This window comes from Argopecten irradians, chromosome 9, assembly GCF_041381155.1.
Source record: "Argopecten irradians isolate NY chromosome 9, Ai_NY, whole genome shotgun sequence".
In the NCBI taxonomy this organism is placed as follows: Eukaryota; Metazoa; Mollusca; class Bivalvia; order Pectinida; family Pectinidae; genus Argopecten; species Argopecten irradians.
In genome coordinates, this window is record NC_091142.1 from 21,684,165 (window position 1) to 21,709,582 (window position 25,418).

General features: G+C 34.4%; 1 protein-coding gene and 1 pseudogene across 1 annotated transcript; both read right to left on the bottom strand.

The window, feature by feature from the left end:
• Window positions 1-1,711: 1,711 nt before the first annotated feature.
• Window positions 1,712-4,612, bottom strand: LOC138330630 (uncharacterized; annotated as a pseudogene).
• Window positions 4,613-5,669: 1,057 nt separating this feature from the next.
• On the bottom strand, window positions 5,670-25,114 carry LOC138331769 (uncharacterized). The gene is made up of 3 exons (XM_069279533.1): window positions 25,026-25,114; window positions 11,284-11,618; window positions 5,670-6,382 (listed from the first exon to the last, which is right to left on the bottom strand). The coding sequence occupies exons 2-3, from the start codon at window positions 11,612-11,614 to the stop codon at window positions 6,171-6,173; spliced, it is 543 nt and encodes a 180-aa protein (XP_069135634.1). The 5' UTR covers window positions 11,615-11,618; window positions 25,026-25,114; the 3' UTR covers window positions 5,670-6,170.
• Window positions 25,115-25,418: the final 304 nt, after the last annotated feature.

Sequence of the window (25,418 nt, forward strand, 5' to 3'; positions counted from 1 at the left end):
ACTAAATGTACAAATTCCATTATTAAGTGTCCTCTATCAATATCGGGACTTAAAAACCATGTTTGTATATCATGTTTGTTTCACACGTAAAATATATTGATTGATCTTCGAAAATAATCAAGTGTTGTTCCTCTGACCAATTAAGATTTTTCTCATCATCACATTAAATATGGCTCTCGTGACGAATTTCGACTGTCCTCTTAAGCTATAATGTATTTCATAAATCAACTGTGACTAAGGAAATGGGTAAATGTTACATTTTTTTCTATCATATCATAGATATTAGCATACGCAATGAGAATAGACAAGTATTGGCACACAAAATGCTTAGATATTTTTGATGTAACTCATTTTATCATTGTCACAAACTATGCTGGCAGATACGTTACAAACAAATAAAATCATGTACACAATTAATGTATTATCAAATGTCCACGTTTTCTCCGTGATAATGAACTTTAATCTGTATACTAACTTTTACCTTTATGACAAGGACACATCCATTAACAATTAAATGGACAGGTGCGATCTAATCTTGAAAATATACATGTTACGCAACGACATCAACAGATACGTTACTACTATGTACTTGATTACCTAAGATGCCACTTTCCCACAGAGATAAAGTCACATCGCAGTTTGAAAAGTTTGTGGTTTGGTCGACAAGTCACACGGTGTCATTTAAATGATGAGAGGGGTTAGTGTCGGTCAGTACGTACGTTACCGACAGATACGTTATGGAAAAATACCCATATCGACAGAAATTCTCACGCTTGTCATAAAACATTCGAAATTAGCTTAACCACGTGGCAAGTGTCCGAGAGTTTGTCAATAGTTTACAGGCGGGAAGATTCGTTATGTTGCCAGTGTTGGAAAACTCGAAATAAGAAAAACCTTTACTTTCCTTTAGTATATACCTGTACATAGTAACATATATATACATTTCTGATAATAATCACGTGATTTCTAACACTAGTAAGCTGTATTGATTAAGCTATTAGGTATATAATTAATTTTTAAATGTACAAATCACATATCAAAATAGTAACGTATCTGGTATAAAAGATCACGTATCTGTTTGATGAAAGATGTACCGTTAACTCTAATATTTAGTGTAAAACTAATAAAAATACTGTTACATCGACTAATTCAAATACATTTTATAGCCAGATATTGTTAGAATGTTTGTTATACTAATGATACGGTAATGTGATATATAAACATGAAATAACGTATCTGTTTATTTGGTAACGTACCTGTCATATTTGGTAACGGATCTGTACTTTTGTACGTAAACCTAATTTGAGTGAACTTTGCTTCATTTGTAGCAATTTGTTTCAGACTAGATATGGTCAGAAAATGTAAGTTTAGGGTTGTTTGTGGCAATCAAGTATGACGGAGACTGATACGTTTCGGTGAAGGAAGGCGAGGACAATGAGAATGAATTATTCCTTTGCTTCATGTCAAAAAAACATCAACAAAGGAAAAATGAGGTTTCGTTGGCCAATAATATCAGAAGAACTGTTTATCATGAGTTATCGCATCTACCTGTCAGCCGTGCGGGTCGTTTTTTTTCCCAATTAAATGACAAGAACGCTGAAACCATCCGCAGTCAATGAGAATCGGTGTAGACAGATACGTTACCAATATGGTAGAAACATAATCATCTCTTCATCGACGCCGCTTTCAATAGTTTTGATTTATCGTTTGATAATTTGATGTTGTAGTTTTGACTACAAGTTTTGAAGCAGATTCGTGTTATTGAATTCGTTTATTTTCTAATACTTCATAAAGACATATACCAAGAGAACAGATACGTTATCGCTGCTAATTTAGGCAAAAATCATCTAAAGTATTGCAGAGAAGTGAAACCGCTGAAAAGTACGTTTTCTTTAATGCATTTTGACGAATTTATGAAACAGAAAAACATAATAGTCCTGTCAGATTTCTTCAGTCATATATTAAGTATGTTGTAACATATACGTTACTGTTTAAAGCAGGATTTTAATGTCCTATACAGTAATTTGTGATTTATACGAATACAAAATTACTGACATGTACTGATGCAGATAAAGGTACAGTTTGATAATAAGGAAAAATATAGAAACAAAATACTTTGGTACTATTTTTATATGAAACTATTCGAACACACTTATGAATCATACAAACCAATATTCACAAATGAACTTTTCATAACTGCAATTGATAAAGACAAGTTGCTTTCGAGACGGACAAATGGCTTTGAATGGAAAGAAAAGTCCAAAACCAAAGCAAAAATTCAGTTAAAGTGTATATTTTGTGGCATTTCTAATGACAAATCTCAATTTAGTTCATTTAAACAAAGTCACGTATCTGTTCTTTACCAAAATATGATGGTTGACTGTAACAATTATAACTTTTCTTTGAGTAAAGATAGGAGCCAGCCCTTTTGGATTTAAAAAGTAGAGATATTTGCCAAACAAATGACAATACATAAGAACTTTGTTTTCAATTTTCATATTTTATGTTTTCATTTCTGAAAACATGCAAATTAGTGGAGAATGAACGTTATACTAGCATTGTGTAAACAGTATGTACTATAATTTCCATACTCGCGAATCAAGAAGAGCTTTTATGTTATTGCCAACATTTTGAGAATCACAAGACTTACATGTACAATGGATAGATTTTAATTTTACAAGTACAAATAAGAGTTGAAAATGATTTTTGGCAGTACTTCCAAAAATCATTACATCTACTCTACAGTGCAGTGAAATGAGTATATGCTGTCAGACCATGAATCCGAGTTTTTTAATTTTTAATTAACATTTCTACAGTGTATAGAATTTTATTATGCGAGTAAATGTATGCAAAAACACAGAATTTTAAATGCATAGATTCCATGTTGCAATTAGTAATTGTAAAGCATTATACATGTTTTTCTGTCCATTTGAATAATTTTCACAGATCGATTCATCAAACCTTATGCTTTTCAATTTACTGAAGGAAAAAGAACATTTAAAATTTTTACTGCTTATGCTTTGTAGAGAGGCGAAATATCATTTTTATATCATTATATTTTTATGCTTCAAAATTTTCACTTAGGTCGAAAATGCTATTGCGATTACATTTTTAGCTATACATGTATAAGAATCATTTTTAGCCCTCTATCATTAGATGGTGGGCTATTCAAATCGCCCTTTGTCTGTGGTCCGTTGTCCGTCCGAAACAATGCTTGTTACCGCCATATCATGAGAAGTACTCCACAGATATTTTTCAAATTTACAATTCAATTACAATTCAATTCTTTTATTACATTAGGCCATTTGGCCTATCGTCTACAAACAAGCATATACATTTACACAATAACACAAATTCTAAAGAATACATTTGACAAAATACTAAAGCGGTGCGTATTTTCCCAAAAAGTAATCATATGAATTAAATACATACAATGTAAACAGAATAACCAATATATAATACTTTGAATTAGATATTGCACCTAGAGTTTCAATATCGAGTTATATGTACTAAAATTACACCTGTACAAATGACAAAAAAGGAACATGCGGACGAACGGACTAATTGAAGAACACGAAAATATCGGATAGAGAGAAGCACTTAGAAGACAAAAACATTTCAGTAATAATGTAATTACATAATTCTACGTTTATGGGCTTCTACTATAAATCTTCCCAGCAAATTTAATTCTTTCAGACTCTTTGAGTTTAATAATTCGATAACTTTATGAACTGATGGCTTGTGCCAATAATATTTTTTTTATATATATTTCATCCTAATATCAGAATAAAAGTGACAGGCAAGAAGAAAATGATATTCATCTTCAACATCTAATGAATTACAATATTGACAATATCTGTAACACCTTTCTACATTCCTGTATCTCCCGGATTCTACAGCTAAATTATGCGCAGAAAGACGAAATTTCGTAATCATTATTCTTCGTTGATTTGGTAATGATTTAGTCAAATAGAATTGCAAAGTCACTTTATCAACCATATGCCTATAAAGATCACATTTACTTGAGACTTGTATCAAATTAAATACATTTTGATTGGCCTGATCTTCAATTCTCTGTTTAATTAGAGGTAAAAGATAGATATCGCTGGAAGTCTGTCTCGTCCAAACATAACCAAAACCTAGCTCAAATAATTTACGCTTTAGAAATACTAACCAATTTTGCATAGGATGTTCCTTCTCCGTTTCCATGTAAAGAAAGTTATATACCTCAGATAAGATGCAATTGTCTGATTTTGATAATTTAAACCAATATTTTAACATTCTATACAGTTGTGCATTAGCCAGTGGCTGACGACCAAGTTCAATGTATACCATAGCGTTACATGTGGATTTCTTTACACCAAGTAAATTTTTGCAAAATTCCAAATGAATTTTTTTCTACCTCAACCGATTTATTAATTCCCCATATTTCACAGCCATAGAAAAAAACACTACAAACATATGAATCGAAAAGGTGCAACATAGTTTTGATATTCAAACTCATATTATTACATTTAGAGCGAAGTGCATGGTCCCCTTGCAATTGGGCCCTAGGAGTGTCATGCTGATTTTGAGACTGATCGGAAAAACAATATGGCAGACGTCTTGGATTTTGGCAGTTGATGTTTAAATTTGTTTAAATATTTCTCAAATTTTACATGCATGGTTCTTTCTAACGTGCCACGCAAGGGAAGGATGAAGATATCATAGCTAGCGGCTGTTAGAGGACATCGTTTAAAAGGCATACCAGACACACCCTTTCTCCGCCACGGAGCAGAACAATATGTTAAGGGAGGTTTTCTGGAGTGGCCTCACGTGGAAGTTGAAGAATACCACTAGCTATATTAGCAAGGCCATAATGGAATTTGATAGATGCACAGAGTGGAGAAAGACCAAGAGAAGAGTCGCCATTTTAACTGAAACTATATTTCTCTAGGTACAGTTGTGTGGATGACTAAAATTTTAGATACATTATTAATTTCTGATTAAACATGCTATATAATTTTTTTAAACATTGCAGATGCCAGGCCGGGATGTCAACCTTAAGTAGTGGGAAATATAATAGGGTAAAATATGAAATTAATTATGTAGTCAGAGTTAAGGAATTAGAATTACTGTATGGTAATTTTTGTTGTCCCAGTACTGTCTATATGTCGCTCTCTTGTTTACCTGTATACTTATATATTACTTAAAATGAGTGAGTGCATGGATGTATGAGTGCATTTTTTGGTTACAAGTAAGGTTAGGTACCAGTCAGGTGATTTAGCAGACTGGTGAGCGGTGTGGTTTTATTTGTTATAGGTATCATATAATAATGTGTATTTTTCCTCCAAATTTCCTTTTTTGGGAAGATTTCCTTTGTCCGTGAGGCAGTTCACAAAGAGAGTCCAAAGAGGGCAGTTGTCTCTTTGACCTTTTGCCATTTTTTGGATCTGGTTCTTATAAGGAACTTATTCTATTTCTTCTTTAACTAATATTGTATATTCTGTGTATTTTCCATAAAGTAAACTACATAAGTAGAATGATCGCGAGAAGCTGTGTTTTTGAACAAGTTGAATATACATGTGTATGTGAGTAATTTGAATTTAATGTATACTGGCCTTTTTATCAAGACAATTTGATATAAAGCAGTTTATTCAGGACAAGCTTGTAAGAACAAGAAAGACATACAACTTGAGTTGAAAGTATTTTTTTATTATATTACGGGTGTAACAAAATATAATACTTAATATTTCTTTCCCAGAAAGTCTTAGATGAGAGTCAAACCCGCCACACAAGGTATACAATGCATAGCATAGAATGAACATGTACAAAGGAAAGAGGCTGTAAGGGTTAGGTGATGGGCAATGCTTACAATTGTTAATTATCTAAAATAATTGATGTAAAAGCACAATTAAAACAATTGACAATAAATCGGGTCCTACATATGTTGTTTGAGTGTACATGAGGGTGTGATGGTGTGTGGGTGGGTGTGAGATGGTATGTGAGTGATGGTGTGTATGTATGTATGTATGTATGAAAGCATGAGTCAAGTTAATTAATAGATAGTATTATGGACTGATCTTTCCTAAGGCTTTCACATAGTCTTCATAGCCAAGATTAATAATGTTCCTGTTTTTCTCAAAAATGTCCAGTAGCTTTCCAAGTGTCGCTGAAGCCATTTTATTGTTCTACTTTATTATCAGTTGCTTTATGACTTCAGAGATTCCAAACTTTAGATAGTCAGCTTCGATGTGAGAAATGTCTACTTCAGTGAAGTCCAGACAAAAGCCAAATACGAGTAGATGTTTTGATGAAACCGTTCGTGAAAGGAACATGGCATGTTTAGTCGTGACTCGCTGAACTCTTAATTCTTCTGGAATCTTTGGATATCCAGGGTCATCTATGCAAATAAAATAACATAGACAGAGATTCTCATGATTTGAACAATAATAAATAAACTCATGACAAGAGATTCCAGAGGGATCTTGGCACCCACCATAACTGATCTACATCTAACAACGGAAAGAGGGATCTTTTTCTCTGCTTTTCAAACTTTTACTACATACTACATATGAAATTTGAGAAAGATCCTTTTAGTATTTTCTAGTACTTTCTGAAATATATAGCGGTAACAAACTTTAACTATCAAAATTCAAGATGGTGGCCTGTCGGTCATAAAATGCAATATGCACAACTAGATCCCTAGGGGAACCTGTGCATGAAATTAGAGACAAATCCCTTCAGGACTCTCTGGGAAATATCGGTAACAGACTTCAATTGTCAAAATCCCAGATGGCGGCCTGTCGGCCAGCTTGTTCACCGATCGGTCCCTAAATACAATATGCACAACTAGACTCCTAGTGGAACATGCACATGAAATTTAAGACAAATCCCTTGACTACTTTCTGAGAACTAGCGGCAACAAACTTCAATTGTCAAAATCCAAGATGGCGTCCTGTCGGCCATCTTGTTCACCGATCGGTCCCAAAATGCAATATTCACAATTAGACCCCTAGGGGAACCTGCACATGAAATTTGATACAAATCCCTTTAGTACTCTCTGGGAAATAACAGTAACAAACTTCAATTTTCAGAATCCAAGATGGTGCCCTGTCGGCCATCTTGTTCACCGATCGGTCCCAAAATGTAATATGCACAACTAGGGACCTAGGAAAACCTGCACATGAAATTAGAGACAAATCCCTGGACTACTCTGAGAAATAGCGGCAACAACTTCAATTGTCAAAATCCCAGATGGCGCCCTGTCGGCCATCTTGGACACCGATCGGTCTCAAAATGCAATATGCACAACTAGACTCCTAGTGGAACATGCACATGAAATTTAAGACAAATCCCTTGACTACTTTCTGAGAAATAGCGGCAACAAACTTCAATTGTCAAAATCCAAGATGGCGTCCTGTCGGCCATCTTGTTCACCGATCGGTCCCAAAATGCAATATTCACAAATAGACCCCTAGGGGAACCTGCACATGAAATTTGATACAAATCCCTTTAGTACTCTCTGGGAAATAACAGTAACAAACTTCAATTTTCAGAATCCAAGATGGTGCCCTGTCGGCCATCTTGTTCACCGATCGGTCCCAAAATGTAATATGCACAACTAGGGACCTAGGAAAACCTGCACATGAAATTAGAGACAAATCCCTGGACTACTTTCTGAGAAATAGCGGCAACAAACTTCAGTTGTCAAAATCCCAGATGGCGTCCTGTCGGCCATCTTGTTCACCGATCAGTCCCAAAATGCCATATGCACAACTAGAATCTAGGGGAACCTTCATGTGAAATTTGAGAAAGATTCCTTCAGTTCTTTCTCAGAAATAGCGGTAACAAGAATTGATAACGGACGGAAGGACGGACGGATGACGGACCATGCACGGACGAAAGGCGATTTGAATAACCTACCATCTGATGATGGTGGGCTAAAAATCTATGTTTAATTCACATAAAAAATAATATAAAATAACTTGTTTTGCCTTATTAGGAGTTCATTCCACATACATATAGGGGATAGTGCCATGGAATCTTTTCAGAACACAATTAATTATTTTTAATATTTTCATCTCGAAGTTAAATAAGAAGCTCTAACTATGAAAGTAATGAAGAAAAGTAGATTCATCCTCTCCTGTTTTTAGCTCACCTGGCCCGGTGAGCTTATGTCATGGGCGCGGCGTCCGTCGTCCGTCCGTCCGTCGTCCGTCCGTCCGTCCGTCAACATTTCCTTTAAATCGCTACTAGTCATAGAGTTCTGCATGGATTGTAACCAAATTTGGCCACAAACATCCTTGGGGGAAGGGGAACAGAACTTGTATAAATTTTGGCTCTGACCCCCCGGGGGCAGGAGGGGCGGGGCCCAATAGGGGAAATAGAGGTAATCTTATAAATTGCTACTTTTCCTAGAGTTCTGCATGGATTTTAACCAAATTTGACCAGAAACATCCTTGGGGGAAGGGGAACAGAACTTGTATGAATTTTGGCTCTGATCCCCCGGGGGCAAGAGGGTGGGGCCCAATAGGGGAAATAGAGGTAAATCCTTTAAATCGCTACTTGTCCTAGAGTTCTGCATGGATTGTAACCAAATTTGGCCAAAAACATCTTTAGCAGAAGGGGAACAGAACTTGTATAAATCTATGCTCTGACCCCCCCGGGGGCAGGGCCCAATAGGGGAAATAGAGGTAATCTTATAAATTGCTACTTGTCCTAGAGTTCTGCATGGATTGTAACCAAATTTGACCAGAAACATCCTTAGGGGAAAGAGAATTGAAAATTGTATAAATTTTGGCTCTGACCCCCTGGGGGCAGGAGGGGCGGGGTCCAATAGGGGAAATAGAGGTAAATCCTGTAAATCGCTAATAGTCATATAGTTCTGCTTGGATTTTAACCAAATTTGGCCCAGAAACATCCTTGGGGTTAACAGAATTTGTATAAATTTTGGCTTTGACCCCTGGAGCAGAAAGAGTGGGGCCTAATAGGGGAATTCAGAAAAGAAACAATGAACTTGAATTCAGAACATTCCTAGGCATTACAAACCAGGTGAGCGATACAGGCCCTCTGGGCCTCTTCTTTATATATAAAAACACCATTCGTCAGCGATGTTGCATCTTTAATATGAAATATGAAATGTTAAAAAACAAATTTGATAATTTTGAGTCGAAAAAGCTACATATGTATAACCTTAACGTTAATACTACTCAAAATCATTTTCAAAAACATTTTTTGTGACGAAATTAATTATTTTCAATATTTGTATCTTGAAGTAAAATAAGATGTTCAAACCTTTCAATGGTGGTAATGGTGTAAAGTAAGTAACTTTTGTAACTGAAGAAAATTACTGATTCGCCTGATCTTGTTTTTGACTAGAGAAAAATAGCATTCGTCGGCGTTGGAGCATCTTTAATGAATGTCCTAATTGTACCATACAAGATTATCACTGTGTCAAGCGGCAAACGCCATAGTTAACATAGAAAAGACAGAATCTTTCATTTTTTTTGATGTTACCGTGCTCATATTTAACCATTGATACAGAGTTTCATAGTGTTATAATTTGTGTCAGGAAACTTATTTTTTTTATTTTTAGAAACGTAATGCCCCGCAATTAACCTATTTCTGTAAGATAAAAAAAATAATAAACAAATGGAACCCTTTTTCATGTCTCTCCGGACAGAGGGGTGGGCCAAGTAATTGTAGGAAACCAATAGCAAAGCAGTGGGAAAATTTCAATTTTAGGATTTTTGTTACATTCCCTGACTGAAGGTTGGATATAATAGAAAACAATTTTTTTTTTAGATATTAACATTAAATGTTTTCCACATTAGTACTAAGTATAAGGTTTAAAATCTCCTCAGTTAAAAAGAAACTAAACCAATTTTGTGTAAAATGGTAGTGTCTGATCCTGCTGTGACGAATAGAATGAACAGACGTGAACGACTAGGAGAAATTTTCAAAGATCAAGAGACCTTGTTTGATTCTATCCAAGTCCTTTATCTAAAACTAAAACAAATATTTTTATATTCATTGCATGGATTTGCTACCCTTCCAAGTTGGACTGTAGAAATGTATGAAACCGAGCAAATTAGAAATACATGTTATATGTATGTGCTACTCCCCATGAAGAATATTTTTTAATATTCCTGACAATGTGTCAAATGTTATTCCTCATCTGTCAAAGATGAGCAACATAATGTGACTTCTTATCTATTTATTTATCAAATACTGTAACCATGAACCATGCACGACCGAGAGAAGAGGCCCATGAAGACTTAACGGTTATCAGAGTCATGATACAATACTGTAATAAAGAGTGTCAAAACATATAAAGTGCTTCGATCACAACTATAGGTTGAGAAAACTAGCTGTTCCTAGCTCTAGATCTCAGTGTATGTTACAGTGGTGATCATGATCAGTTACTGGTAAAGATATACTGTATATTACAGTGGTTCAGTTACTGGTAAAGCTATGATGTATATTACAGTGGTTTAGTTACTGGTAAAGCTATGATGTATATTACAGTGGTTTAGTTACTGGTAAAGCTATGATGTATATTACAGTGGTTTAGTTACTGGTAAAGCTATGATGTATATTACAGTGGTTTAGTTACTGGTAAAGCTATGATGTATATTACAGTGGTTTAGTTACTGGTAAAGCTATGATGTATATTACAGTGGTTTAGTTACTGGTAAAGCTATGATGTATATTACAGTGTTTTAGTTACTGGTAAAGTTATGATGTATATTACAGTGGTTCAGTTACTGGTAAATCTATACTGTATATTACAGTGGGTACTGGGGCACCTTATTTCGTCAAATAGTTTGTTTACAAATGAGCCATACGCTAAATGTTGATTTGAGTTACACTATAAAAGTACCATATTCGAAATGATTGAATTTATTAAATCAAATCTTGGTTTATGAGTCGGGTATACTCTTCTTTTCATACAACTGGTATTTTGCTTATAATAAGTTGTTTTTCTACATTGATACCTTTGGCCATTTGCCTCCATCACCGACTTACAATGTTTTATAACTCATTGTATAGCTAATAATTCCTAGATTCATCCAAATGCGCAAAATTTATCAAATTATAGTTATACATATCACAGCCGGTCGTATGAATGATGCTTTCAAAAGCTATACACATATTTATAAATAATCTATAGAAATAAACCTTCGCGAATAAGTTCCAAATAACATTTAACAATCGCAAAAATCAAACTTAGAGCTATACATTACTCAAATTATAGCTAAAACGATTATTGCTTATTCTGGAATTATTATACATGTGTACCTGTTCCTGTTTCTGACACTTGGATTGGTTTATACTCGGGTTCTCTGATTTTCATTACCAAGGCATGGTAGGCATCGTTACGATTTTCTGCCAACTGTTTTAAAAAGAAATCAAACATTCCTGGTTTGGATTTAATTCTTTCATTGAGGAGTTGTATAAGAGTTGTCATTTGTTCCTGTTTTATCTTCCCATTTATGATTTTCTCGACTACATCATGAATGGTCAGATAATCTTCGTCCACAAATCTATCCATTATATCCTCTGCTAGCACCGTTGTAACTATGTCTGCTTGATGTTTTTCAATCTTCCACTTGAGCTCCTCAGTCTCCATGGTCCTATGAAGAGAATTAAAGAAGAGAATATAAACATTTTATCACTTAATAATTCTTTGCAATATAAAACTGTAAGAAATATTACCATTTGTTGTATAAAATGATACATGAATTTATATGTGATATATAGAGATAAAAAAGAAACTTTTGGTAAAGAAATAACATATTTTCAAAATAATGTTTTGTAAAAATATACATGTTATACTCATCCTCGATATATTCCAAGGGTTACTGTCATTGTTTCATTGTCGTTATATCCATCCCCTGGTGTACTTTATATTAAAACTGAAGCTCTGTGTGCAATCACAGAAGAAAAAAGTAGCTTGGCTCTTTGATGTACATCACAAGAATTGAATAACAGTACACTGTGGTTGACTGTAGCTTTGAAGTTGGGCGTTGCTCTCTCCGTAATCTTCAAATGGATTCTCTGCAGGACTGTGATTGGCCAGTTCTTTTTTCACCTTAACTGCATTAAGTTTTGCTATGAAATATTCCAGAGCTGGATATAACAACAGTGATAACAACCACTGGAGTATCGATGATGATATATAAATTTTTAATGTAGATACCTCTGATATCCTAGATTTAATTAATGGTCACAAGAGTAGAAATACAGTAACTAGCACATTTACTATGTACATTTTAGCTACAATGTATAAGAAACTTACCATTTGATAACTTACGTTAAAACATAGTTGTGATAACATCTATCATTGTCTCTGTACTTTATCTCCTGGATTATGGGACCATTACCTGTAACTGTCCTATATGTTACCTGTACTTTATCTCCTGGATTATCGGACCATTACCTGTAACTGTCCTATATGTTACCTGTACTTTATCTCCTGGATTATCGGACCATTACCTGTAACTGTCCTATATGTTACCTGTACTTTATCTCCTGGATTATGGGACCATTACCTGTAACTGTCCTATATGTTACCTGTACTTTATCTCCTGGATTATCGGACCATTACCTGTAACTGTCCTATATGTTACCTGTACTTTATCTCCTGGATTATGGGACCATTACCTGTAACTGTCCTATATGTTACCTGTACTTTATCTCCTGGATTATGGGACCATTACCTGTAACTGTCCTATATGTTACCTGTACTTTATCTCCTGGATTATGGGACCATTACCTGTAACTGTCCTATATGTTACCTGTACTTTATCTCCTGGATTATGGGACCATTACCTGTAACTGTCCTATATGTTACCTGTACTGTTTATCTCCTGGATTATGGGACCATTACCTGTAACTGTCCTATATGTTACCTGTACTTTATCCTCCTGTATTATGATTATCGGACCATTACCTGTAACTGTCCTATATGTTACCTGTACTTTATCTCCTGGATTATTTATACTCCTGGATATGGTACTTTATCTCCATTTACCTGTAACTGTCCTATATGTTACCTGTACTTTATCTCCTGGATTATGGGACCATTACCTGTAACTGTCCTATATGTTACCTGTACTTTATCTCCTGGATTATGGGACCATTACCTGTAACTGTCCTATATGTTACCTGTACTTTATCTCCTGGATTATGGGACCATTACCTGTAACTGTCCTATATGTTACCTGTACTTTATCTCCTGGATTATGGGACCATTACCTGTAACTGTCCTATATGTTACCTGTACTTTATCTCCTGGATTATGGGACCATTACCTGTAACTGTCCTATATGTTACCTGTACTTTATCTCCTGGATTATGGGACCATTACCTGTAACTGTCCTATATGTTACCTGTACTTTATCTCCTGGATTATGGGACCATTACCTGTAACTGTCCTATATGTTACCTGTACTTTATCTCCTGGATTATGGGACCATTACCTGTAACTGTCCTATATGTTACCTGTACTTTATCTCCTGGATTATGGGACCATTACCTGTAACTGTCCTATATGTTACCTGTACTTTATCTCCTGGATTATGGGACCATTACCTGTAACTGTCCTATATGTTACCTGTACTTTATCTCCTGGATTATGGGACCATTACCTGTAACTGTCCTATATGTTACCTGTACTTTATCTCCTGGATTATGGGACCATTACCTGTAACTGTCCTATATGTTCCTGTACTTTATCTCCTGATTATGGGACCATTACCTGTAACTGTCCTATATGTTACCTGTACTTTATCTCCTGGATTATGGGACCATTACCTGTAACTGTCCTATATGTTACCTGTACTTTATCTCCTGGATTATGGGACCATTACCTGTAACTGTCCTATATGTTACCTGTACTTTATCTCCTGGATTATGGGACCATTACCTGTAACTGTCCTATATGTTACCTGTACTTTATCTCCTGGATTATGGGACCATTACCTGTAACTGTCCTATATGTTACCTGTACTTTATCTCCTGGATTATGGGACCATTACCTGTAACTGTCCTATATGTTACCTGTACTTTATCTCCTGGATTATGGGACCATTACCTGTAACTGTCCTATATGTTACCTGTACTTTATCTCCTGGATTATGGGACCATTACCTGTAACTGTCCTATATGTTACCTGTACTTTATCTCCTGGATTATGGGACCATTACCTGTAACTGTCCTATATGTTACCTGTACTTTTATCTCCTGGATTATGGGACCATTACCTGTAACTGTCCTATATGTTACCTGTACTTTATCTCCTGGATTATGGGACCATTACCTGTAACTGTCCTATATGTAAAACACAATTAAAACAATTTAACCGTACAAACTCTGTTCACCCATTTTTGCGTCTTTATTATATATTTGCCATCTGATGCTGATATACTGTAGGCTATATTGGGTCATACATCTGTTGTATGTGTGTGCATGAGGGTGTGTTAGTGTGTACAGTGTGTGGGTGGGTGTGAGATGGTATGTGAGTGATGGTATGTATGTATGTATGTATGTATGTATGTATGTATGTATGTATGTATGTTAATGAATAGATAGTATTATGTATGATCATTTGGTTTCACATAGTTTGTTAATTTTAATGTCCTGTTGTTTCTCAAAAATTCCAGTAGCTTTCAAGTGTGCATGCAAGAAGAACGTGCCTTTATTATCAGTTGCTTTATGGTTCAGAGGAAAGCTTTAGATAGTACCTGATGTGAGAAAAACCTACTTCAGTGAAGTCACAAAAGCCAAATACAGTAGATGTTTTGAAAAACTGTGAAAGGAACATGGCATGGCAGTTACGTGACCCGCTGATTCTTAATTCTTACTGGAATCTTTGGATATCCAGGGTCATCTATGGTAAAATATATGAGATTCTCATGAACATGTTGACAATAATAAATAAACTCATGACAAGAGATTCCAGAGGGATCTTGGCACCCCCATAACTAATGATCTACATCTAAACAACGGAAAGAGGGTCATGCTTTTAAACTTTTACTACATACTATGTGTATATTAGGATGATGTAAACGATATTTGGTATCAATTTTGTAACTGGTTAAAAGGAAATTATAGTCTATGTACATTGGCCAAATTATTAAAGCCGGTGTTAACAGTGTGTTTTTGGGGTCTGAGGGTGTGAAAAATATATTGTAATTTAGAGTAGATGAGCTTTACAATGTGTTTTGATTTTTTGCTGCCCGAAAGCGCCAGATTTTGGTGTTTGGGGGGTCCGGGGCCTCCCCCATATCAAGAAAAATATTATCCTGATTAAGAATAGCTTAAAGTTTAGTTTATGACTTCAGTGAATTGCTGAGCGCCAAAGGCTTTAGATAGTTATGGGGTTCGATTGTGAAAATGTTTTAGAAGGGCTTTTCGATGAAGAGATTCCAGTACAAGAGATTCCAGAGGGATCTTGGCACCCACCATAACTGATCTACATCTAACAACGGAAAGAGGGATCTTTTTCTCTGCTTTTCAAACTTTTACTACATACTACGATATGAATGAAATTTGAGAAAGATCCTTTTAGTACTTTCTAGTACTTTCTGAAATATATAGCGGTAACAAACTTTAACTATCAAAATTCAAGATGGTGGCCTGTCGGTCATAAAATGCAATATGCACAACTAGATCCCTAGGGGAACCTGTGCATGAAATAAGAGACAAATCCCTTCAGGACTCTCTGGGAAATATCGGTAACAGACTTCAATTGTCAAAATCCCAGATGGCGCCCTGTCGGCCAGCTTGTTCATCGATCGGTTCCTAAATACAATATGCACAACTAGACTCCTAGTGGAACATGCACATGAAATTTAAGACAAATCCCTTGACTACTTTCTGAGAACTAGCGGCAACAAACTTCAATTGTCAAAATCCAAGATGGCGTCCTGTCGGCCATCTTGTTCACCGATCGGTCCCAAAATGCAATATTCACAATTAGACCCCTAGGGGAACCTGCACATGAAATTTGATACAAATCCCTTTAGTACTCTCTGGGAAATAACAGTAACAAACTTCAATTTTCAGAATCCAAGATGGTGCCCTGTCGGCCATCTTGTTCACCGATCGGTCCCAAAATGTAATATGCACAACTAGGGACGTAGGAAAACCTGCACATGAAATTAGAGACAAATCCCTGGACTACTCTGAGAAATAGCGGCAACAACTTCAATTGTCAAAATCCCAGATGGCGCCCTGTCGGCCATCTTGGACACCGATCGGTCTCAAAATGCAATATGCACAACTAGACTCCTAGTGGAACCTGCACATGAAATTTCAGACAAATCCCTTGACTACTTTCTGAGAAATAGCGGTAACAAACTTCAATTGTCAAAATCCCAGATGGCGTCCTGTCGGCCATCTTGTTCACCGATCAGTCCCAAAATGCCATATGCACAACTAGACTCTAGGGGAACCTTCATGTGAAATTTGAGAAAGATTCCTTCAGTTCTTTCTGAGAAATAGCGGTAACAAGAATTGATAACGGACGGAAGGACGGACGGATGACGGACCATGCACGGACGAAAGGCGATTTGAATAACCTACCACCTGATGATGGTGGGCTAAAAATCTATGTTTAATTCACATAAAAAAATAATATAAAATAACTTGTTTTGCCTTATTAGGAGTTCATTCCACATACATATAGGGCATAGTGCCATGGAATCTTTTCGGAACACAATTAATTATTTTTAATATTTTCATCTCGAAGTTAAATAAGAAGCTCTAACTATGAAAGTAATGAAGAAAAGTAGATTCATCCTCTCCTGTTTTTTACATATAAAAACACCATTCGTCAGCGATGTTGCATCTTTAATATGAAATATGAAATGTTAAAAAACAAATTTGATAATTTTGAGTCGAAAAAGCTACATATGTATAACCTTAACGTTAATACTACTCAAAATCATTTTCAAAAACATTTTTTGGGATGAAATTAATTATTTTCAATATTTGTATCTTGAAGTAAAATAAGATGTTCAAACCTTTCAATGGTGGTAATGGTGTAAAGTAAGTAACTTTTGTAACTGAAGAAAATTACTGATTCGCCTGATCTTGTTTTTGACTAGAGAAAAATAGCATTCGTCGGCGTTGGAGCATCTTTAATGAATGTCCTAATTGTACCATACAAGATTATCACTGTGTCAAGCGGCAAACGCCATAGTTAACATAGAAAAGACAGAATCTTTCATTTTTTTGATGTTACCGTGCTCATATTGAACCATTGATACAGAGTTTCATAGTGTTATAATTTGTGTCAGGAAACTTATTTTTTTGTTTTTAGAAACGTAATGCCCCGCAATTAACCTATTTCTGTAAGATAAAAAAAATAATAAACAAATGGAACCCTTTTTCATGTCTCTCCGGACAGAGGGGTGGGCCAAGTAATTGTAGGAAACCAATAGCAAAGCAGTGGGAAAATTTCAATTTTAGGATTTTTGTTACATTCCCTGACTGAAGGTTGGATATAACAGAAAACAAATTTTTTTTTTAGATATTAACATTAAATGTTTTCCACATTAGTACTAAGTATAAGGTTTAAAATCTCCTCAGTTAAAAAGAAACTAAACCAATTTTGTGTAAAATGGTAGTGTCTGATCCTGCTGTGACGAATAGAATGAACAGACGTGAACGACTAGGAGAAATTTTCAAAGATCAAGAGACCTTGTTTGATTCTATCCAAGTCCTTTATCTAAAACTAAAACAAATATTTTTATATTCATTGCATGGATTTGCTACCCTTCCAAGTTGGACTGTAGAAATGTATGAAACCGAGCAAATTAGAAATACATGTTATATGTATGTGCTACTCCCCATGAAGAATATTTTTTAATATTCCTGTCAATGTGTCAAATGTTATTCCTCATCTGTCAAAGATGAGCAACATCATGTGACTTCTTATCTATTTATTTATCAAATACTGTAACCATGAACCATATCACGACCGAGAGAAGAGGCCCATGAAGACTTAACGGTTATCAGAGTCATGATACAATACTGTAATAAAGAGTGTCAACACATATAAAGTGCTTCCATCACAACTATGGGTTGAGAAAACTAGCTGTTCCTAGCTCTAGATCTCAGTGTATGTTACAGTGGTGATCATGATCAGTTACTGGTAAAGATATACTGTATATTACAGTGGTTCAGTTACTGGTAAAGCTATGATGTATATTACAGTGGTTTAGTTACTGGTAAAGCTATAGTGTATATTGCAGTGGTTTAGTGAGTTACTGGTAAAGCTATAGTGTATATTGCAGTGGTTTAGTTACTGGTAAAGCTATGATGTATATTACAGTAGTTTAGTTACTGGTAAAGCTATGATGTATATTACAACGGTTTAGTTACCGGTAAAGTTATACTGTATATTACAGTGTTTCAGTTACTGGTAAAGTTATACTGTATATTACAGTGTTTTAGTTACTGGTAAAGTTATGATGTATATTACAGTGGTTCAGTTACTGGTAAATCTATACTGTATATTACAGTGGTTGGATGATGTATATTACAGTGGTTTTTATGTGTTACAGTGGTTTAGTTATTGGGTAAAGCTATGACTGGTTTATATATACAGCTGTAGTCTAGTTACAGTGGGTTTAGTTATGGTTAAAAGCTATGATTTATATCATAGTGGTTGAGTTGATGGTACAGCTATGTATGTTTTATTCATCTTTTTTAGTTATGGTAAAGCTATGATGTATATAGTACAGTGGTTTAGTTACTGGTAAAGCTATGTTGTATATTACCGTGGTTTAGTTACTGGTTGTTAAGATATGATGTATTTACAAGTTTTTGGTCAAAGCTATACTATGTATATGGTAAACAGTGTATTTAGTTACTGGTTAAAGCTATGGATGCTATATTTACAGTGGTTTAGTTACTGGTAAATACTATGATGTTTATTACAGTGATTCGTTACTGGTAAAGATAGTGTATATTTCATTGGAAAGTGATTTATGATCAGTTTACTGGGCAAGCTATGATTGCTATATTACAGTGATTTAGTTACATGGTAAAGCTATGATGTATATTACAGTGGGGTTTAGTTTCTGGTAAAGCTATGATGTATATTACAGTGGTTTAGTTTACATGGTAAAGCTGTCTATGATGTATATTACAGTGGTTTAGTTACTGTTAAAGCTATGATGTATAGCTACTGGTAAAGGTGATAGTTACAGGTGGTTAGTTACTGGTAAAGCTATGAAGTATATTAACACAAGTAGTTTAGTTACTGGTAAAGCTATGATGTATTATACTGTGTTTTAAGTTACGAGTGAAGTATGATCGTATATTACAGTAGTTTACTTACTGGTAAAGCTATGATGTATACTTACAGTGGTTTAGTTACTGGTAATAACTATGATGTAATATTTACAGTGATTTAGTTACTGGTAAAGCTATGATGTATATTGAACATGTGGTTTAGATTATTGGTATTAAAGATTTAGTTACTGGGAAGCTATGATGTATAGTTACAGTGGTTTAGTTTACTGGTAAAGCTATTGATGTGTATATTTCTGTAGTTTTAGTTACCGGTAAAGATTTGATATATATTACAGTGGTTTAGTTACTGGTAATGATATGTTGTATATTACAGTGTTTTTAGTTACTGGTAAAGCTATGATGTATATTACAGTGGTTTTGTTACTGGTTATGATGTATAGTTATGGGTAAAGCTATGACTGTATATTACAGTTGGTTTAGTTACTGGTAAAGCTATGAATGTATATTACAGTGTGTTTAGTTACTGGTAAAAGCTATTGATGAAAAATAACAGTAGTTTAGTTACTGGTAAAGGTATGATTTTATATTACATGTTTAGTTTAGTTTGGGGTAACACTTAAAATCTATGTAGTTATGTAAAAGATATATTACAAGTGGTTTAGTTACTGGTAAAGCTATGTATATTGTATACTGGTAAACAGTGAAGTAAATTACAGTTTTAAGTTACTTGGTAAAGCTATGAAATGTATATAGTTTACTTGTAAAGGCTATGAAGTATATTACAGTATTAGTTACTGGTAAAGCTATGATGTATATTACCGTGGTATTAGTTTATTGGTAAAGCTATGATGTATATTACAGTGGTTTAGTTACTGGTAAAGCTATGAATGTATATTACAGCTGGTTTAGTTACTGTGTAAAGCTATGTGTATATTAATTGTTTTAGTCTAATGTAAATATATGTATATACAGCAGTTGTTTAGTTACTGGTAAAGCTATGATGTATATTACAGTGTTCAGTTACTGGTAAAGCTATGGTGTATATATTAAGTGGTTTAATTTACTGGTAAAGCTATGATGTAAAAAACACATTGGTTTAAGTTTACTGTAGCTATGATGGTATATAACAATGGTTTATTTACTGTATATTACAAGTGGTTTAGTTACTGGTAAAGCTGATGATGGTTATATTTACAGTGGTTTAGTTACATTGATATTTAGTTACTGTAAAGCTATGATGTATATTACAGTGTATTTAGTTACAGGTAAAGCTATGATGTATAATTACAGTGTTCAGTTACTGGTAAAAGCTATGAGTGTATAATGGTAAAGCAGTGTATTTACAGTAGTTACTGGTAAAGCTATGTTGTATATTACTTAGTGGTTTTCGTTACTGCGGTAAAGCTATGATGTTAGTTACTTATTACAGCTCATGATGCTATATTACAGTAGTTACTGGTAAAGCTATATGTATATTACAGTGTTTTTAGTTACTGGTAAAGCTATGATGGTATATTTACAGTGTTTTAGTTACTGTAAAGCTATGATGTATATACCAGTCAGTTTACTTACTGGGTAAAGCTTATGATGTATATTACAGTGGTTTAGTTACTGGTAATTAAAGCTATGATGTATATTACATTGATTTAAGCTTTCCCGGTAACGCTATGATGTATATTACAGTGGTTACTCATGATCAGTTACTGGCAAAGCTCATATGATGTATATTACAAAAAAACAGTGTTTTGATTCGTTACTGGTAAAGCTATGATGTATATTACAGTGGGTTTTAGTTACTGGTAAAGCTATGATATGTATATTACAGTAGTTTAGTTACTTGCTAAAGCTGATGATGTATATTACAGTGTTTTTTAGGTTACTGGTAAAGCTATGATGTATATTACAGTTAGTTTATTTAGTTACTGGTAAAGCTATGATGTGGTATATTACAGTGGTTTAGTTACTGGGTTAAAACTTTGATGTATAGTTAACTGTTATTGAGTAAGCTATGATGTATATTACAGTGGGTTTAGTTACTGGTATAAAGCTATTGTGTATATTACAGTGGTTTAGATACTGGTAAAAGCTATGATATATATTTACAGTGGTTTAGTTACTGGTAAAGCTATGATGTATATATACAGGGTTTAGTTACTGGTAAAGCTAGATTGTTTTATTACAGTGGTTTCAGTTACTGGTAAAGCTATGATGTATATATTACAGTGGTGATTTTAGTTACTGGTAAAGACTATAATTGTTATATTACAGTAGTTTAGTTACTGGTAAAGCTATGATGTATATGTACAGTGGTTTAGTTGTCTGGTAAAGCCTATGATGTTTACTACAGTGTTTTTAGTTACTGCTAAAGCAATATGTATTATTACAATGTTTATTACAGTGTGTATATCAGTTACTGGTAAAAGCATATGATGTATATTACAGTGGTTTAGTTAGCTATGATGTATAAAGTGCTATGGAGTGTATATATACAACTGGTTTAGTTACTGGTAAAGCTATGATGTATATCTACAGTGGTTTAGTTACTGGTAAAGCTATGATTTAATATTTTCTGGGGCGAATAGAGATAAAAAAATGAAACTTTTGGTAAATGTTGATTTGAGTTAACATATAAAACTACCAAATGTATTTGAAGTTTTAGTAATGTAAATAATCTTGGTTATGAGTGTATATACTTCTCATCAACTGGATATATTCCTAATTGATTACTGTCATTTGTTTTCACCGAAAGGTTGTCGTTATAGCCATCCCCTGGTGTACTTTATATTAAAACATGAAGCTCTGTATGTGTGCAATCACAGATGTATAAAAAAGTAGCTTGAATTAACATACATTGATGTAATCATCATGTCTCTGTACTTTATCTCCTGAAGATTGAATAACACGAGTACACTGGAATTATTATACTGTGTACCTTAGAAGTTGGGGTTTAAGTCTGTAACTGCCTCCTGTAATCTTCAAAGGGATTCTCTGCCAGGACTGACCATTACCTGTCAGTTACCTTACTTTCACCTTACCTGTAACTGTCCTATATGTTACCTGTTTTGCTCCTGGATTATCTGGAACCATTACCTGTCTGTCCTATATGTAGACCTGGATATAATCAACTTTGAACAACAAACCACCTGTACTTTAGTATGGATTGGGACCTGTAACTGATATCTTCCACTTGATATATGGGACCATTACCTGAACTGTCCTATATGTATGTTAATATTGTAACTGTCCAATATTACCTGTACATTATCTCCTGGATTTATGTAGATTATGGACCATTACCTGTAACTGTTAATAACCTGAACTTTATCTCCTGGATTATGAGTAATGAATAAGTAAACTACTTTATCTCCTGGATTATGGGAACATTACCTGTAGAACTGTCCTCTAATATGTTACATGTACTTTATTCTGGTTTATGGGACCATTACCTGTATTAATCTCCTTATTATGGGACCATTACCTGTAACTGTATATAAGTTACCCTTATTTATTCCTGGAGCGAAGATAAGTTATAATAAGTACGTTTAGTGTACCAAAAATGTAAACTGTCAATTTAACTGACATATCTCCTGTTATGGGGACTTTACCTGTAACTCTATATCTCCTGGACTTATTGGACCATTAACCTGTCCATATTTACCTGTAATCTCCTGGATATCCCTTAAACTTCCTGTAACTGTAATTTGATCTCCTGGATTATCATGATACCTAATTATGTCCTATATGTTACCTGTACTTTACATCTCCTGGATTATGGGACCATTACCTGTAACTGTTTGCCTATATGTTACCTGTACTTTATCTCCTGGATTATGGGACCATTACCTTGTACCTGTACCATAAATGTCTCCTATACCTGTACTTTATCTCCTGGATTATCGTACCATTACCTGTAACTGTCCTATATGTTACCTGTACTTTATCTCCTGGATTATCGGACCATTACCTGTGTTACCTGTCCTACATGTTCCCTTTTACTGTCTTATATGTGACTCTAATATAAGACAGTCACTTATAAGACAGTAAAAGGTTAGCATATGGAGAATTACACAATACAGGGTGAGTATATCTCCGGGCATAATCCCAAAAATAATTATATTGAACACACAACACACAACCATACCGGAATATTCCATTATTTTTTACTCCAAATTACGAAAAAAAATCCCACACAATAATTATGATGATAATTTAATCCTCTATTGCTGCGGAATTAAACACATCCACAGAATTTTTTTGTATATATCCCAGATTGAGGTTTTCCTCCTTATTATGAATTCACGATTTAACACTTATCTACAGCATTAACATCTCCAATTTCCACTTTCTGCAACCTTGTTGTTTTTGTACACCACTTTTGATTTTAAATTTCCAAATCATCTACAATGTATTTTTACACTTATTTTGGTGTTTTTCAACAATATTTCAAAAATTCGCATTAAATCCCATTGGCTTGTTGAATGATAATTGCACATAGTATAAATAAATCCAAAATTGTCCCTAGGGAAGTCGAAATTTTTAAATCCTCTGAATTCAAAGTTCTGGGGCACCGACTGTTTCGAACTGGCCTGAAAAATCACTGCTATATGCGCTCATTTTAGCAAGACGCATTTCAATCAAACGCCTAAATTGCAAGTCTAGTTTCATATGTCATTTCTTTTCCACATCAAACATTGGAAAGACATGTCCTTTTAGTAGTAAAAGTCATTAAAGCTACCCTAATATAATCGATTTAATTGAGAAGTAATATCCCTCCATCACTGTTTGCGGACATGGTGAAAATGAATTTTAAGATAGTTGTCCACCCCAAAGCATGCTTTATGCATTCCGTTCATGAATTATATTCATCGCATATAACACAGGCAAAGGTAATTCTATGTTGCCATTGTCTATATCGAATTTGTCATGGTTGAATTGCACATTGGTAGAATTATCAGAGCTCATAAACAAAGGCAAACAACTGGTTTATATTAGAAATAAAAGTGTAATTTATTAGCACAAAGACTTGCTATGTTTTAAGTTAGAGATAAGCCTCAGCATTTACAATATGTGGGAGAGAGAACAGATCTCAGCCTTGGTGGGCCTCGATACAGTTTTCTCTCTCCACATATCATACAGTTTTTCGGCTTATCTCCATAACTGACATATAAATAACGAGAAGATTGCTGTATGGTTTTTTTTCTCAGTTTATTTGTTTGGTATGGTTGCTATATCTGTGCTATTTCAATATCATTTAGGACATTTTAGTTGATACAATGTGCATGTACAATTTATAATCATCATCATTTATATAGTATGTCGTAATGGAAAAAATATCGCTTTCCGACTGACTTTTTTGAATTGGAAAAACCAATCAAAATGATATATCTTTTCCGCTGCAAAGTAGCTACTGATCAACGTTAATGATCACTAGGTCGCGAAAAACCATCAACTGGTCATTTATCTGAAAATATTACTTTGGGATATGAAATTCATTATATGACAAGTTTCTACGCCTCTTAAGTTTTGCAAGAAGGTCTTTAACGATTTATATTGCAGTATACAAGGTCTTGTGTACATGTAAAAATGTATGTGGTACAATTTCTTTCACTTCCTGGTTGCACATCTATCCACCAAAACTTAAAGATTTTAAAGTTATATATAAATGGTGTTGTAAATCATTGATTTATATGAGTCAGAAACATTAGTTAGATAGAAATGTCATATAAATCAGGAATAACCGTTGATATTATGCACAAAAAGGGAGATAAACAAACCTCGAGCGCCTGGACTCTACTTTCGTTTCAATTTCAAAGCGCCTCACACTCAGAGACCGTGATCATTTAAGGTTTTTTTTCCGAAGGACAATGCACATGATCGGGCCGGATTGGACAGGATTAGGCAGAATCATTGACTGTTATATAATAAATATGAGGTTTTATCAAGTTATCGTTATCAACGTCCTATTTACAATCGTGGCCATTTAATATAGAGCGTTTGGTTTTGATACAGAGGAAAACATGTGCTTAACATTTTTACATATATCAAGTTCATTTTTGCTGTAAAATCTTTTGAAGGTTCACTAATACTGTTACAAAAAATTAAAAATTGGAATTGTGACACTATCTTATACATAATAAACTTTTAAAGTGAAGTTTAGGAAGTATAGT